Genomic DNA, 13,086 nt, shown 5'->3' with positions numbered 1-13,086 from the left:
TTAACAGAGCAGCCCTTTCCCAGAACTTTTTTCAGGACAAACTGACTTAAACATAATTGCCTGGCATTTACTATAGACTCTATCTGGGAAATCAGAATAGCAAGGCAGAAGCCATATCCAGGTTCAGGGTTCTATCGCTGTGTTCTGGCACCCAACAAGAATAAACATGTCTTATAAATTGAATGTAAATGTTTGTCTAAGGAGGCACAAAACCATGTCCAAGAACACTCCAGGGAACAAAATGCACCCGAGATAAAAGGCCCTCTGCCTTTTTTCCTGGAGCCTCTCTCTCAGTTTCCCCAAGGCAAAGTTCATAATGAATTATTCTTTTGACTGTGTGCCCACAGGATCCTAAGGAATCCCAGACTTAGAAGCATTGGCAGCCCCACCCTTTCCTAGAAATCGAAACTGAAAAGCCCTGTACCTGGGCTCAACCTACCTGGGAGACACAGGAGCCTCAGGCTGCAGAGGGAAAGCTTCAGGGCCTGAGGATGGAGCAGGGACTGAGCAACACCCCGGCCTCAGAGCTGGACAAGTTCATAGAGAACCACCTCCAACCCAAGACCAGCTTCTGTAATGAGGTCCGAGCAGACATCGACATCATATGTGATTTCCTGAAGGAGAGATGCTTCCAAGGCACGGCCCACCCTGTGAGGGTCTCCAAGGTGGTGAAGGTGAGCCCCCTCAGCCGGAGCTGACCCCGGGTGGGATAGGAGAAGACCCTCAGGAGCCAGACTGCAGCCCTGATCCCATCTCCTCACCTCTGATCACAGCTGTGTGGTGTGGTGGGTCCTGCCCCCAGGTCCCACATCTGTGTTAGAGAAAGAGCTTCGGCTACAGTTTATGTTCCACCCTCCCAGGCCACATCCATTTCAGAGTCAGGGAAACTGAGGCCAAGCTTGGGGAAGTAGTTTTCTAGAGAGTGGTGGATGGGGGGGCCCAACCTTTGCACTACTATGTGACCTAGGGTGAGTGAATTCCCATCTCTGTGCCCAGGGTTCTCTGCACACTTCTTATAACGACACAGGACATGCAGACTAAGTGTGACGTCCTGGGGATGGAACAGGACCCCACATGCTGCTGACTGGATTGATAGATGCTCACTGGGCTGGGTCCGGGTCTGTAAAATTGGACTTCATCAGTACCTGATTCTCAGTCGCTGTGAAAGCTGCAGAAACCATGTTGTTGGCTGTTTGGCTTTAAAATTTTGTGGGTGGGGGCTGTGTGCTTGCCAGTGCAGGGGCCCTCAGAGTTGAAGGGTGTGGGTGTCCCATCCCTTAGGGCTGGTTTATAACATAAGTGGTTGTGAGCTGGCCTGCATGGGTGCTGGGCCCCAAATTCAAGTCATCTGTGAGAACAGCAGGTGCTTTTAACTACCGAGCCACCCCTCCACCCCCAGATATGACATTTTTCATTATTATTATTATTATTATTATTATTATTATTATTATTATTTATTGTTATTATTTAAATCTCAACCATAGTTCCCCCCTCTCCTCCCAGTCTCTCTCCCCCCTCCTCCCTTCCGTCCTCCCCCCAATCCACTCTTCCTCAGTTTCTCTCCGGAAGAGGACAGGCCTCCATAGCTATCAATCAAACATGGCATATCAAGTTGCAGCAAGACCAGGCACCTCCCCTCGTATTCAGGCTGGATTCGGTCTGAGGAATAGAGTCCCAGAAGCTAGCCAAAGAGTCAGAGACAGCCCCTGCCCCCATTGCTGGGAGTCTCACAAGAACACACACTACACAACCATTCCTGTACGCAGAGTGCCTACGTCAGTCCCATGCAGGCTCCCTGGCTGTCGGTTCAGTCTCTGTGAGCCCAGGTTAGTTGATTCTGTGGGGTTTCTTGAGATGTCCTTGACCCCTCCGCCTCCTACAATCCTTCCTCCCTCTCTTCTGCAGGGTTCCCCAAGCTCCACTTTATGTTTGGCTGTGGGTTCCCAGAAATGACATTTGTAATGCCCACTCAACAGTGGCTGGTGCTGACAAGTGTTAGTGATTGTTCTCAGCATTTTATTTAGGGAGGCTCTCCTTAGTATGAGTTCTTACACTTTAAAATTTTTGTTTGTTTTACAGGTGTGGATCTATTTTTACTATTTTTTTCCTGTGGGTCTGTGACTTTTATGTTATTCTGTATTACACAAGGCCATTTTCTTATATGATGTCATGTGAGCATATTCCCCACAACTAGCAATGCTAACAATGGAGTTCCTGACAGTACTTTCATATGTCTGTGTTAATTTACTCAGAGTCTCCTCCCACCCACCATCATCTCCCTCCCGTGTACCCCACCCTGAGAATCTGCCTCTGACTTCATGTCACATGTGTGTCACTAGATTTCACATGAGAAAAAAGCACTGAGGTGTCTCCCACCATTACCATCTCTTGCTCTTTATTTCCTTCAGACCCCTCCCCCATTTCTCTCATAGACCCAGGTCCCCCTTATATCATATGCACACATATTTAAATCTTGATTCTACAAAAAAAAAAGTTTACAAATTGATGTTCATCATTCTGAGTCTGGCTTACCACAAGGAGATGCAGAACCATCTGTTTTCCTACATACATCCTGATTTCACTCTTCAGGGCTGACTAGTATTCCACTGCACATGTGCCGGCTTTCTCTATCCATCCATCTCCCTAGGTGGTGGCCCCCTAGGCTGTTCAGCATCTGGACTGCTGTTATTGACTCTTCCTGTGTCTGTCATTCTACTCATTGTCTTTCAGGGCGGCTCCTCAGGCAAAGGCAAAATGCTGAAGGGCAGGTTCGAAGCCGACCTGGTGGTGTTCCTTAACAATCTCACCAGCTTTGAGGATCAGTTAAAGCGACAGAGAGAGTTCCTAAAGGAAATTGAGAATCAGCTGTGCCAGTTACAGGGAGAGAAAAAGTTTCCAGTGAAGCTTGAGGTCCTCCGATCATGGCGGAAGAACTCCCCTGGGCTAGTCTTGAGGCTGAGCTCCCCCCAGCTCCAGCAGGAGGTGGAGTTTGATGTGCTGCTGGCCTATGACCTCCTGGGTAAGCCAGCCATCCCTAAGGCTCAGCAGAGTCTGGAGTCGCCCTTCTAAAGTGCCTCCACCCTCTCTGCTATTTCTTTTCCTGTGTGTGTGTGTGTGTGTGTGTGTGTGTGTGCGTGTGTGTGTGTGTGTGTGTGTGTGTGTGTCTCGCATGTGGATTTATTGTGTATGGCTGTGATCATGAACTGTGACAACACACCTCAGGAGCCATCTATCTTTTTTGAGACTTGGTCTCACCCCAGCCTGGAATTCCACAGTTAATCCTGACTGACGGGGCAGAGCCCTGGGAACCCTCCTGTCCCCCCTCCCCAGTGCTGGGATTACAATCCTGTGTCTCCACTCCCAGCTTTTCCCTGAGTCCTGGGCTTCCAACATGGGTCTTCATACTTCTATGACAGCACGTTACTCACTGACCATCTCCATAGCCCACACCTTCTATTCCTGAACTGAAAACCCTTATGAATTGAGAAAGTCTCCCACAGAGAGCATCTCTTTAAAGCTGAGCTGAGGAAGACGGACTTTAGAATTTTGGGAGTGGGAGTAAGAATCCACCAGAGAAGGGCATTAAGTAGCATGCTGGTTCAGTGAGGGGATGAAGGCACCTTAGATGACCCCTCGGCTGCCCAGTGATATTCGTGGCTGGCTGTGGATTTTGTCTTTCTAAACATGAGACAGCAGAGAATTAATAGAAAATTAATAACTGATGCATCCTCTCCCAAAGAATGGGAAACCTCAGACCTGAGCAGAAGCATGGGTGCCTGTGTGAGTGTTTGTGCAAGATGCAGAATTTCCCAGAGGACTGCTGTCTGCCTTGGGAACACTGGAAGCCCCAGCCACCACCACCCCAAACCCCCACATGCACACACCTTATAACATTAAACATTAATGATACTCTATGTAAAGGTCTTACACCAGGCCTGACACACAGTGTGTCTCCAAAATTACAAACTGCCCAACTCTACCCAAAGACACTCATAAACACCCCCTGAAAGCACAGTGGGGTCTTGGGGAACTGAGAGAACAGTTGAGGCTTTACATTTGGGGAAACACAGCACCCCCTGCTGGGCACTGTGAGAACTGCTGCTATTAACTTGGAGACAAGGCCCCTGCCCTTGGCTTGGGAGAGTCATGGAAACAGTGCAGAGTCTCAGGCAGCAGGGAATGAGAGACCAGCCTGGGAGCAGGAGCAGGGCAGCATGCTGTGGGAAGCTGCAGGGACTTAGAACCCTGCTGAGTGGAAGGGGCCAGAAGGGGTGACCCAGAAATGAGCTGGGAGTGTGGCTCCCCAGAAGCCTGTCTTGGTCATGGACTTCCCCAGCCTCAGCAGCTTTCCAGTGGGGAAGTGGGGCCACCACAGAAGGACTGCCTTGGAAATGGCAGTGTGGGGGACAGCCCAAGAGAGTCCCCAAGGCACAGCCCTTCCCACAATGACTTAGCTGATGAGCCTGACTGTGTGCTGGGCCCTGACATTGGAAATAAGCACATGAGACACTCCTGGGTCACTGCATAAATGGATGGGTCCCAAGCTCCAACAGTAGGTGATTTTGTCCTGTGCCAGCATCATAACTTCATGGTATGGCCTGCTGTAGCCAGAGCCATACCTAAGGCACAGCCTGCTGTCTACCTAGTCCACTCAAATGTGCACTGTCACACACAGCCCCACACCTACATCTATCTATTCCATAGGCTGCTGCTCATCCACTCTACAAGCTCACCACTCACAGAGGGGGGGAGAGGGGAAGAGAGAAAGGAGGGAGGGAGGGAGGCAGGGAGGGAGAGAGAGAGAGAGAGAGAGAGAGAGAGAGAGAGAGAGCCACATCTTGCTGTTCTCAGGACCTGAGCAAACAAAACCACATGATATTAAGTTAGGCATTATGGAAAATCATGCCCTGGAAAACACACAGTGGCTGGGGAGACAGCTCAGTGGTTAAGGGTGATTGCTGCATAAGGGTGAGGACCTGAGTTCAAATCCCCAACACCCACCTAAACTTAGGAGGTGCCGCACATGGACCTGTAACCCCAGAACTATGGGGGACAGAGACAAGAGAATCTCTGTGGTATAACTGTAATTAATGATGCAATTCCCACATAATTTATCTGTTAATCAAGAGAGGTTTACTTCTGAGGTAACTTACAGCCAATAGGGTTTGGTTACAGGATCCAGGAGAGGTGAGGTACCATCCAGCAGAGAACTCTGGCTTGGTCTGCCATCCAGCTTCCAGGACCATGAGGTATCCAGAAGGGGCCAGCACCTCGAGTCTTAAGGGGCATCCTCTCAGCCACACCCCAGGGGCAGGTCATAGGCAGGTGTGGCAGTTACCTGCTGTCACACTAGGGGCAGTGTTTCAAGGTCAAAGCTGGAAGAGCTACCCACTACACTGTGGCCTGCTGGAAGCCAGCCAAGCTCCTCATTCACAGAGAGACCCTGCCTCTGAGGGAGGAGGAGACAAACTATAAAGGAAGATACCCAGTGTCCTCTCCTGTTTCCGAACATACATGTATACTTCCTCACAAACACACTAACAAAATATACACCATAAACAAAATAGGGCAGAGACTCTGTAAGCAAGACATATATGATATATAAACACAGCAGACTGCAGGAGTGTACACACACAACAAGCTCCGTGCAGAACATACTGGACACCAGAGCATGGTTGGCCATTATTAGATGAGTGTGCAGCTCTCTCATGTGTGACCTCAGTGTGCTGTCTCCTCCCACCCCTGTCTCCAGGCCTGTGAGGAAGACACCACACTAGGACCAGTTGGGGGCAGGACTTTCCAGGGCCACATGGTGTTTGCAGTCCTGAGGAGTGGTGGGGCACATGGCTGTATGGGGAATGAGGCTCGCTGTGGTAAAACCCTGCCCTGTTCCCTGAAACCCACAGCCTGTGAGCTTGTCACCCCAGATAGACCAAAGGACCACAGAAGGGCTGAGGAGTTAAAGCAAATAAAACTTCCTTAACAGGTAGTGTCTGCTTCTACAGCAAGCCTGACCCTGAAATCTACAGAAAGCTCATCAGCGAGTGCATCTCCCTGAGGAGGGAGGGCAAGTTCTCCACCTGCTTCACAGAGCTCCAGCGAAACTTCCTAAAGCAGCGTCCAAACAAACTGAAGAGTCTCATCCACCTGGTCAAGCACTGGTATCAACTGGTATGGCATCTGGCTCAGCTACCATGGGCCCTGTCTATACAGGGGGTGCATACAGCCAGAGAAAGGAGTATTCTAGTTTGCTTTCTATTGACATGATATCTTTGTCACATGACCAAAAGTCCCTTGGGAAGGAAAGGTCTTATTAGGTCACACATCCCAGTCACAGTCCATCACTAAAGGAAGACAGACCAGTAACTGATGGAGGAACTCTGTTCACTGGCTTGCTTGCCATGGCTCACTCAAATTTGCATTCATATAAGACCCAGGGTCATCTGCCCAGATGTGGCATCAACCAGAGTTGGCTGATCCCACCCACATCAGTTAATTAGTAATAAGCCCCCACAAACTACCCTAAGCCAGTTGATGGAGGCATTTTCTTGATTAAGGGTCCCTTCTACCAGATGTCTAGTGGATCAAAACTAATCAGCACAATTGACTGTTTTTCAAGTTGATATCAACATACCACTATTAAACCATAACCTTTCCTTTCTTGCTTATCCTTAAGATCTTATGTCAATATCACATTATAAAATACAATATAGCCATAAAAGTCCCAAAGTTTAAAAAAACAACTCTAACACTTATAAAAATTAGTCTCTCAACTGTGAGCTCCTATAAAATTAAGAACACAAGTTAAATACTCTCTTATCCTAGAGCAAAGAAGGAGGACACAGTCACAATCAGATCAAACAAAACCGATGTCCAACAGTGCAAAAGCTCAGTGTCTGCTGTTTGGGACTCAACATTTTCTGAGCTTCAAAGGGCCTGGACAGTTGTTCATCTCGGGCTCTGCCATCCACAGCACAGTTGGTCTCACAGCCTCAGGTCAGCTCTGTTCACATGTTCTGCTCTCCTGGCAGTGGTCTCATGCTCGGGGGACTCCAGTATCTTGGGGTCTCCACTACAGTTGAGGCTGCACTTTCTCCAATGGCCTCTACTGGCCTCTCTCAGTGCCAGGCCTCAGCTGCTCTCCATGACCCCTTCAATCCTGCTGCCTTGGAGGGACTAAAATAGAACCACCTGGGAGACCTCTCCACTATACCAAGTCTGGCTGTCACCATGAGAGGCAGTCTTGGGCCCATGTACCACAGCTTCTGTGTGTGACCATGAGGAAACTCCTTCCCGAAGACTTGGCCTCCATGGTGCAGGTCTCTTCTTACTCAGAGCTGATTTTCTGCCCCAGCTGATGAGAAACCACTGAATCTTAATGCAAAGATCTCACACAAACAGCCAGATAGAGTCTTTGCCTCCCTCTGAAACCTCACACACCAGCCTCTGTCATCTGCCTCTCTACATCTGTATCTTCTAAGTTTCCACAAATAGCCCATTAAACTCTAAACATTCAATGGCTTTTCCAACCTAAAGTTCCAAAACTCTATCCACTATCCTCCCAAAGAGCAACATGGCGGGTGTGTCCCAGCAGTAGACCGCTCTCTAGGACCCATTTCTGTCCTCTGTCTGTGCTTACTACAACAGCAGAAAGCAGTTTGAAGAGGAAAGCTTGTCTGGCTTATATGCCCACATCATACTCCAGCACTGAGGGAAGTCTACACAGGAACCTGTAGGCAGGACCTGAACAGGGATCATGGAGGAACTCTGCTTCTGCCCAATACCCCTAGGCTGCTCAACCTGCTTTTTACATGACTCAAGACCATTTGCTCATGGGTGACACCACTGACAATGGGCTGATCCAATCCACATCTGTCGTTGATCAAGAAAATGCCTCCCAGGCTTGCCCAAGGGCCAGTCTGATGGAGGCATTTTCTCTTTTGTTGTTCCATCTTCCCAAGATGAATCAAGCTTGTGTTAGGTGAGAGAGAGAGAGAGAGAGAGAGAGATGAAAAGGCACAAAGGTGAGAAAAAAGACAGTGGAAAAGAAAAAAAGTGGGGGGAAGGAGGGTGGTCTTGTATGTGGGAGAAGAAAAGGGAAGGAGGGAACCTAGGAGGAAGGAGGGCTTCCTGGGATTATTAGAATTGATTTCTCCTGGTCCATTTTTCCAATCCAGTAAACCCCTCTTCAGCCATGTCTAATTCACTGTCCTATGTGTGCTACTTCATTTCTGTCTTTGGCAAATCCTTCATGTCAGTTTCTATGGCTTCTGCTTTCCAGCCATTTCAAGCTAGTATTTCTTTAAATGTGTGATTTCTTGTTATTTGGTGAGTGCATTTTTGTTATGTGTTTGTGTATGTATACCTGTTAATGGGCGCACATGTGTATCTGTGTGTATAATCACGAGGAGGCCACAGAGCAATTTTAGGTCTGCAGTCCTTATCCACCTTATATATATACAGACATGGTCTCAGACATGCACCCACAGTGTGCTGAACTAGAAGGTCTGGACAGTCATATAGCCCTGGGGACACCTTTTTCTACCTCTGAAGCTAAAATTGTGAACCAGCTTCCTCACCAAACTGACATTCATGTTGGGGAACTGATCTCCAGTTCTCAGAGTTCATGGGCAGGCACTTTACCCACTGGGCCATCTTCCTGACCCCTGCCCAGTTATCTCAGAGCCTGTGATAAAACCTTCAGTAGTGAGCATCATTACACCCTCATTCCTTGATTATCACTCATGGGTGTCATGATTCCTCATGTGCCTGCTGGTAAATGTGCAGTCTTTGTGGACCACACAGTCTCCATCTCAAGCATTCAGCCCTTGAGTGCATCATAGGACTTCCCATAGGCTGAATCTATTGGTTGTGCGCCAATAAACCTGTAATGACATCAGGTGGCAGCAGTATTGACCCTGTGAGAAGTGGCCCCATATAACAGCTGACAGCCTGTTTTTCTCATGGCCTTTCTGTTCTCAGTGTAAGGAGAAGCTGGGAGAGCCACTGCCTCCCCAGTATGCCCTGGAGCTGCTCACAGTCTATGCCTGGGAACGTGGAAGTGGAGTCACTGAGTTCAACACAGCCCAGGGCTTCCGGACAGTCTTGGAACTGGTCACCAAATACAGACAGCTTCGAATCTACTGGACAGTGTATTATGACTTTCAACACCAATACATCTCTGACTACCTGCACAGTCAACTCAGAAGAGCCAGGTAGCCTCTATCCCCATGTGGCTCAGCTCCCCACAGGGAGGACCAGGCTGCATCAGTATGGAAATGGGGAGGTGGGAGCCCTGTGTCTCTGGAACATCTCCTGTCCCATCACTGTGTTGGACCCTGTCCTGCTGTCAGCTGATTGACATGAGGACCACCAGCCCTGGGATGCAGGGTGGGATCTCCTGTCTACAGATGAGGGAAACAAGGCTGTGACCTTGTGCAGACCCACACAGCAGAGGGAGGGGAGTCACTGACATTTTTTTTTCTCTTTGGGGGCTTACCACCCAGCCCCCACATAAATACACAGAGACGTATTCTTCTTTATGAATGTCTAGCCTTAGCTTGTTTCTAGCCAGCTTTTCTAATTTAAATTATCCCAGTTCTCTTTAACCATGTTTTGCCTCTGGGCTTTTTATCTTTCTTGATTCTGTATATCTTTCCTTCTTACTCTGTGGCTGGCTGTGTGGCTAGGCCCTAGTGTCCTCTCCTTATTTTTTCCTCGCTCCTGCTTCTCCTCTCTCAGGCCTAGAATTCTGCTCCCATTTATTCTCTCTGCCTGCCAGCCCCGCCTCTCCTTTTTCCTGCCTAGCTATTGGCCAGTCAGGTTTTTATTAGACCAATCAGGTGTTGTAGACAGGCACAGTAACGCAGCTTCACAGAGTTAAACAAATGCAACATAAAAGAATGCAACACGCCTCTGTGTCATTGAACAACTATTCCACAGCATAAATGAATCTTAAACAAATATTCTACAACAGTACATGGAGCAGCAACTGCATTATTACATCAATAACAGAAGTCATAAGGGCTGGGAAGGCACCAAAAACCACCGGGACTAATTAACTGTAAACAATACAGTGGACTTGTCACACATCTTGATCCTATGTTGTGTTCAGACCTTATACCCCATTCTTTGAGATTGGCTGGTTCAATTCTCCCCATCACACAGATTGGAGAGCCTGACAGACCCTCCCCAGGATATGCAAATACTAAAGGTAGAGGATTGGAAACCAGGCCTTCTAGGTCATGGGCAAGGATCCCTCTGGGCTTGCTCTATGCTGTGGGGCAGGTTCAGGACAAATTTTGGATAGTGGTGATCTGCTGGGCTCCTCCACTGCCCCTGTGCAGTGGTTCCTGGGACACTGAGTAGCTGGTCATTTCCCTCTCTGAATCTTGCTCTGCAGGCCTGTGATTCTGGACCCGGCTGATCCAACAAGAAACGTGGCTGGTGGGAACCCAGAGGCCTGGTGGCGCCTGGCTGGAGAGGCTACAGCCTGGCTGCAATGCCAATGCTCCTTTAAATGTTCCATGCCTCAGGTGGGCTCCTGGGATGTGCTGGTAAGTCCTTGTTCTCATCTTTCCCCCTTGCACACAGCTTTGGTCACTCCATCTCTTTGGTGAATATTCTCACAAAGATGTGATCTTTTGCTAAAGGTCTCCACACTCCTAGGGAGGCCACAGCTGCTTCCCCGTTTTCCAGCCATTTTAGCAGCATTCAGAGATGTCACAGGCTGGCAAGATGGCTCAGTGGGTAAAGCATGTGCTGCCAACACTGGTGACCTGGGCTTGATCCCTAGAAGCCTATGGTAGAAGGAGAGACCAACTCCTCCAAATTTTCTCTGACCTTCAACTTTGTGCTGTTACACATGTTACATGTTACACATGATACACACACACTCACACAAACTCTAACACTCACACACATTCACACTCAATCATACCCACACTTTCACACTCACATGCACTCACACACACAGGTGCACCCGCACACTGACACACACAGAGAGTGTGAAAAGGAGACTCAGAGCTGAAACCACGGGCTCAGGGATGCTCAGCTAAGGAGTGGTGGGGCTGGGATTCCCATGGACTCTGAAGCCAGTGCTCAGGTCCATGGAGCAGCCGACTTTCCTGTCTCATTAACATGTGGCTGATGGGATTCTTCCGGGCTTTGTCACAGGTAAAGAGGGACAGAGGAACCTGCATTTGGACCTTTCCTCAACTCGGTCAGGGGTCTTTCTGATGCTAGGGAACTGATGATGCTGTGTGTGGCCTCAGGATGGAGCTTAATATGGTACAGGGATGCTGGAACCAAACTTCAGAAGGTCAGGAAGGGAGTGAGAGGTGATGTGGGAGACTGGTGGAGAGAGGGAAGAGAGGCAGGCTCCTTTAGTGCTGTCCTGAAGGAGACAGGTAAGTAGGTGCCTAGCCCCTCTCTCCCGTTTGACAAACTGAACAGGAGCACCTTGGGTGGGGGCGTGGCTTCCAGGGAAGGACCCTGTTCACCTTCAAAGGCCTGAGCCCTGAAGCTAGCCTCCTGGCCACCTTCCCAGCATCCCGTCCAAATGGCCCAGGTGGCCCGCCATCACAGCGCCCACCCTGGGGACACGTCTGCATCTTCTTCCCAGTTTGAATGTGTGCTCCTGATGTGATTGTGTGTTTTCTATTTCAGACGGAAGTTGATGTGCCAAAACAGGAGGTTCATCATTTCCATCACCTCTGTCTCTTTTTTCTGTCTGTCTTTCTGTACGATTTTTTGCGAGCTTTTGCTGCTTAGCCCTTGCTGGTCTGGAAACCACAGTAAACTCTTCTGCCTCGGTCTCCCAAGTTCTGGAATTACAAATGCAAGCACCTCTCCTTATAATTTTAAAAATTATGTGGGGCTGGAGAGATGGCTCTGCGTCTAAGAGCACTGGCTGCTCTTCCAGAGGTCCTGAGTTCAATTCCCAGCACCCACATGGTGGCTCACAATCATCTCCAGTGGAATCTTCTGGCATAAAGGTGTACATGAAGACAGAGCACTCATACATAAAATAAATAAATCTTAAAAAATATATATGTGTGTGTGTGAAAGGCTTTGCCAGCCTATTTATCTGTGCACCACATACATGCAGTACCCAGGGAGGCCAGAAGAGGGCACCAGATCCCCTGGAACCGGAGTTCTAGACAGTTGTGAGCCATCACATAGGTGCTGAGAATTGAACTCAGGTCCTCAAGAAGAGCAGCCAGTGCTCTTAACTGCTGAGCCACTTCTCTGGCCCATCTTACAAAACTTAAAGTAGCTGCTAGAAACAGTAAAACTACCCCATGGTTTGCAGGACATCTATGGGCCAGCTCCACACTGCAGGGGAATTACCAGGTTGAAGAGCAGGCTGAGGAGCTGGCTCAGGCAGTGCAGTGCTCACCTTGCAAGCCTGAGGACTGAATTCGATCCATGAAAATTCCCATGTGCTCCTTATTTGGTGGCTAAGAGCACTTACTGCTCTTGAAGAGGTCCCCAATTTGATACCCATCACCGCTGTTGGGTGGCTCACAGCCACCTGTAACTCCAGCTCCAATAGGATCAGACGACTCCGGCCTCCACAAACACTAGCACTTGTGTGCCCGTATCCACACACAGACATAAGACATACTTGTAGTTAAAAAACAGTATTAGTGTTAAGAAACCAAGGTGGCAGCATGCAGTTAGCCTTGTGCTGTAGAAGCATAGACAAGAGCATATGTACAAGCATAGGCCACTGTAGCCTAGTTGGTGAACTCCGGCCCATGAAAGACCCTGCTTTAAAAAAAAAAAAAAAGGTGGTTAGTGCCTCAGGAATGACACTCTAGGCTGATCCCTGACCCCACAAAACCACATACACACACACACACACATACCACCACCACCACCACCACACCACAGAACTAAATGGTTCCATAATTCAGTGCTGTGAACCGGCAGCTCACTTGTCAGAACCATAATTATGCAAAAACCCTGGAACCACAAAAGAGCTATGTGTGCATTCACATCTTGGGCACTGCTCACTAAAAGTTCAGGGCATGGCACAGGGTCACCCACTCCCAAACCTGCTCCTGTCCCTAGTGCCCACTC

At 48.9% G+C, this 13,086-nt stretch overlaps 1 protein-coding gene across 1 annotated transcript; it reads left to right on the top strand.

The window, feature by feature from the left end:
- The first annotated feature begins 491 nt into the window (after positions 1 to 491).
- LOC118572205 (2'-5'-oligoadenylate synthase 1A-like) lies at positions 492 to 11,772 on the top strand. Its single transcript, XM_036171651.1, has 6 exons — positions 492 to 674; positions 2,731 to 3,019; positions 5,987 to 6,171; positions 8,983 to 9,215; positions 10,403 to 10,556; positions 11,668 to 11,772. Exons 1-6 carry the CDS (start codon positions 492 to 494, stop codon positions 11,770 to 11,772), a joined length of 1,149 nt encoding a protein of 382 aa, XP_036027544.1.
- Positions 11,773 to 13,086: the final 1,314 nt, after the last annotated feature.

This window comes from Onychomys torridus, chromosome 22, assembly GCF_903995425.1.
Source record: "Onychomys torridus chromosome 22, mOncTor1.1, whole genome shotgun sequence".
Taxonomy (NCBI): domain Eukaryota; kingdom Metazoa; phylum Chordata; class Mammalia; order Rodentia; family Cricetidae; genus Onychomys; species Onychomys torridus.
The sequence above is the reverse complement of the archived record's forward strand: the minus strand, read 5'-3'. Positions and strand labels throughout refer to the sequence as shown.

What these genes read in the sequence shown, in the direction of transcription:
- LOC118572205 (XM_036171651.1), top strand. Translation starts at nt 492, where the DNA reads ATGGAGCAGGGACTGAGCAACACCCCGGCCTCAGAGCTGGACAAGTTC. An exon ending in GCTGGCCTATGACCTCCTGG is followed by an intron (nt 3,020 to 5,986) that starts GTAAGCCAGCCA and finishes CTTCCTTAACAG; the next exon opens with GTAGTGTCTGCTTCTACAGC. An exon ending in TCAAGCACTGGTATCAACTG is followed by an intron (nt 6,172 to 8,982) that starts GTATGGCATCTG and finishes TTCTGTTCTCAG; the next exon opens with TGTAAGGAGAAGCTGGGAGA.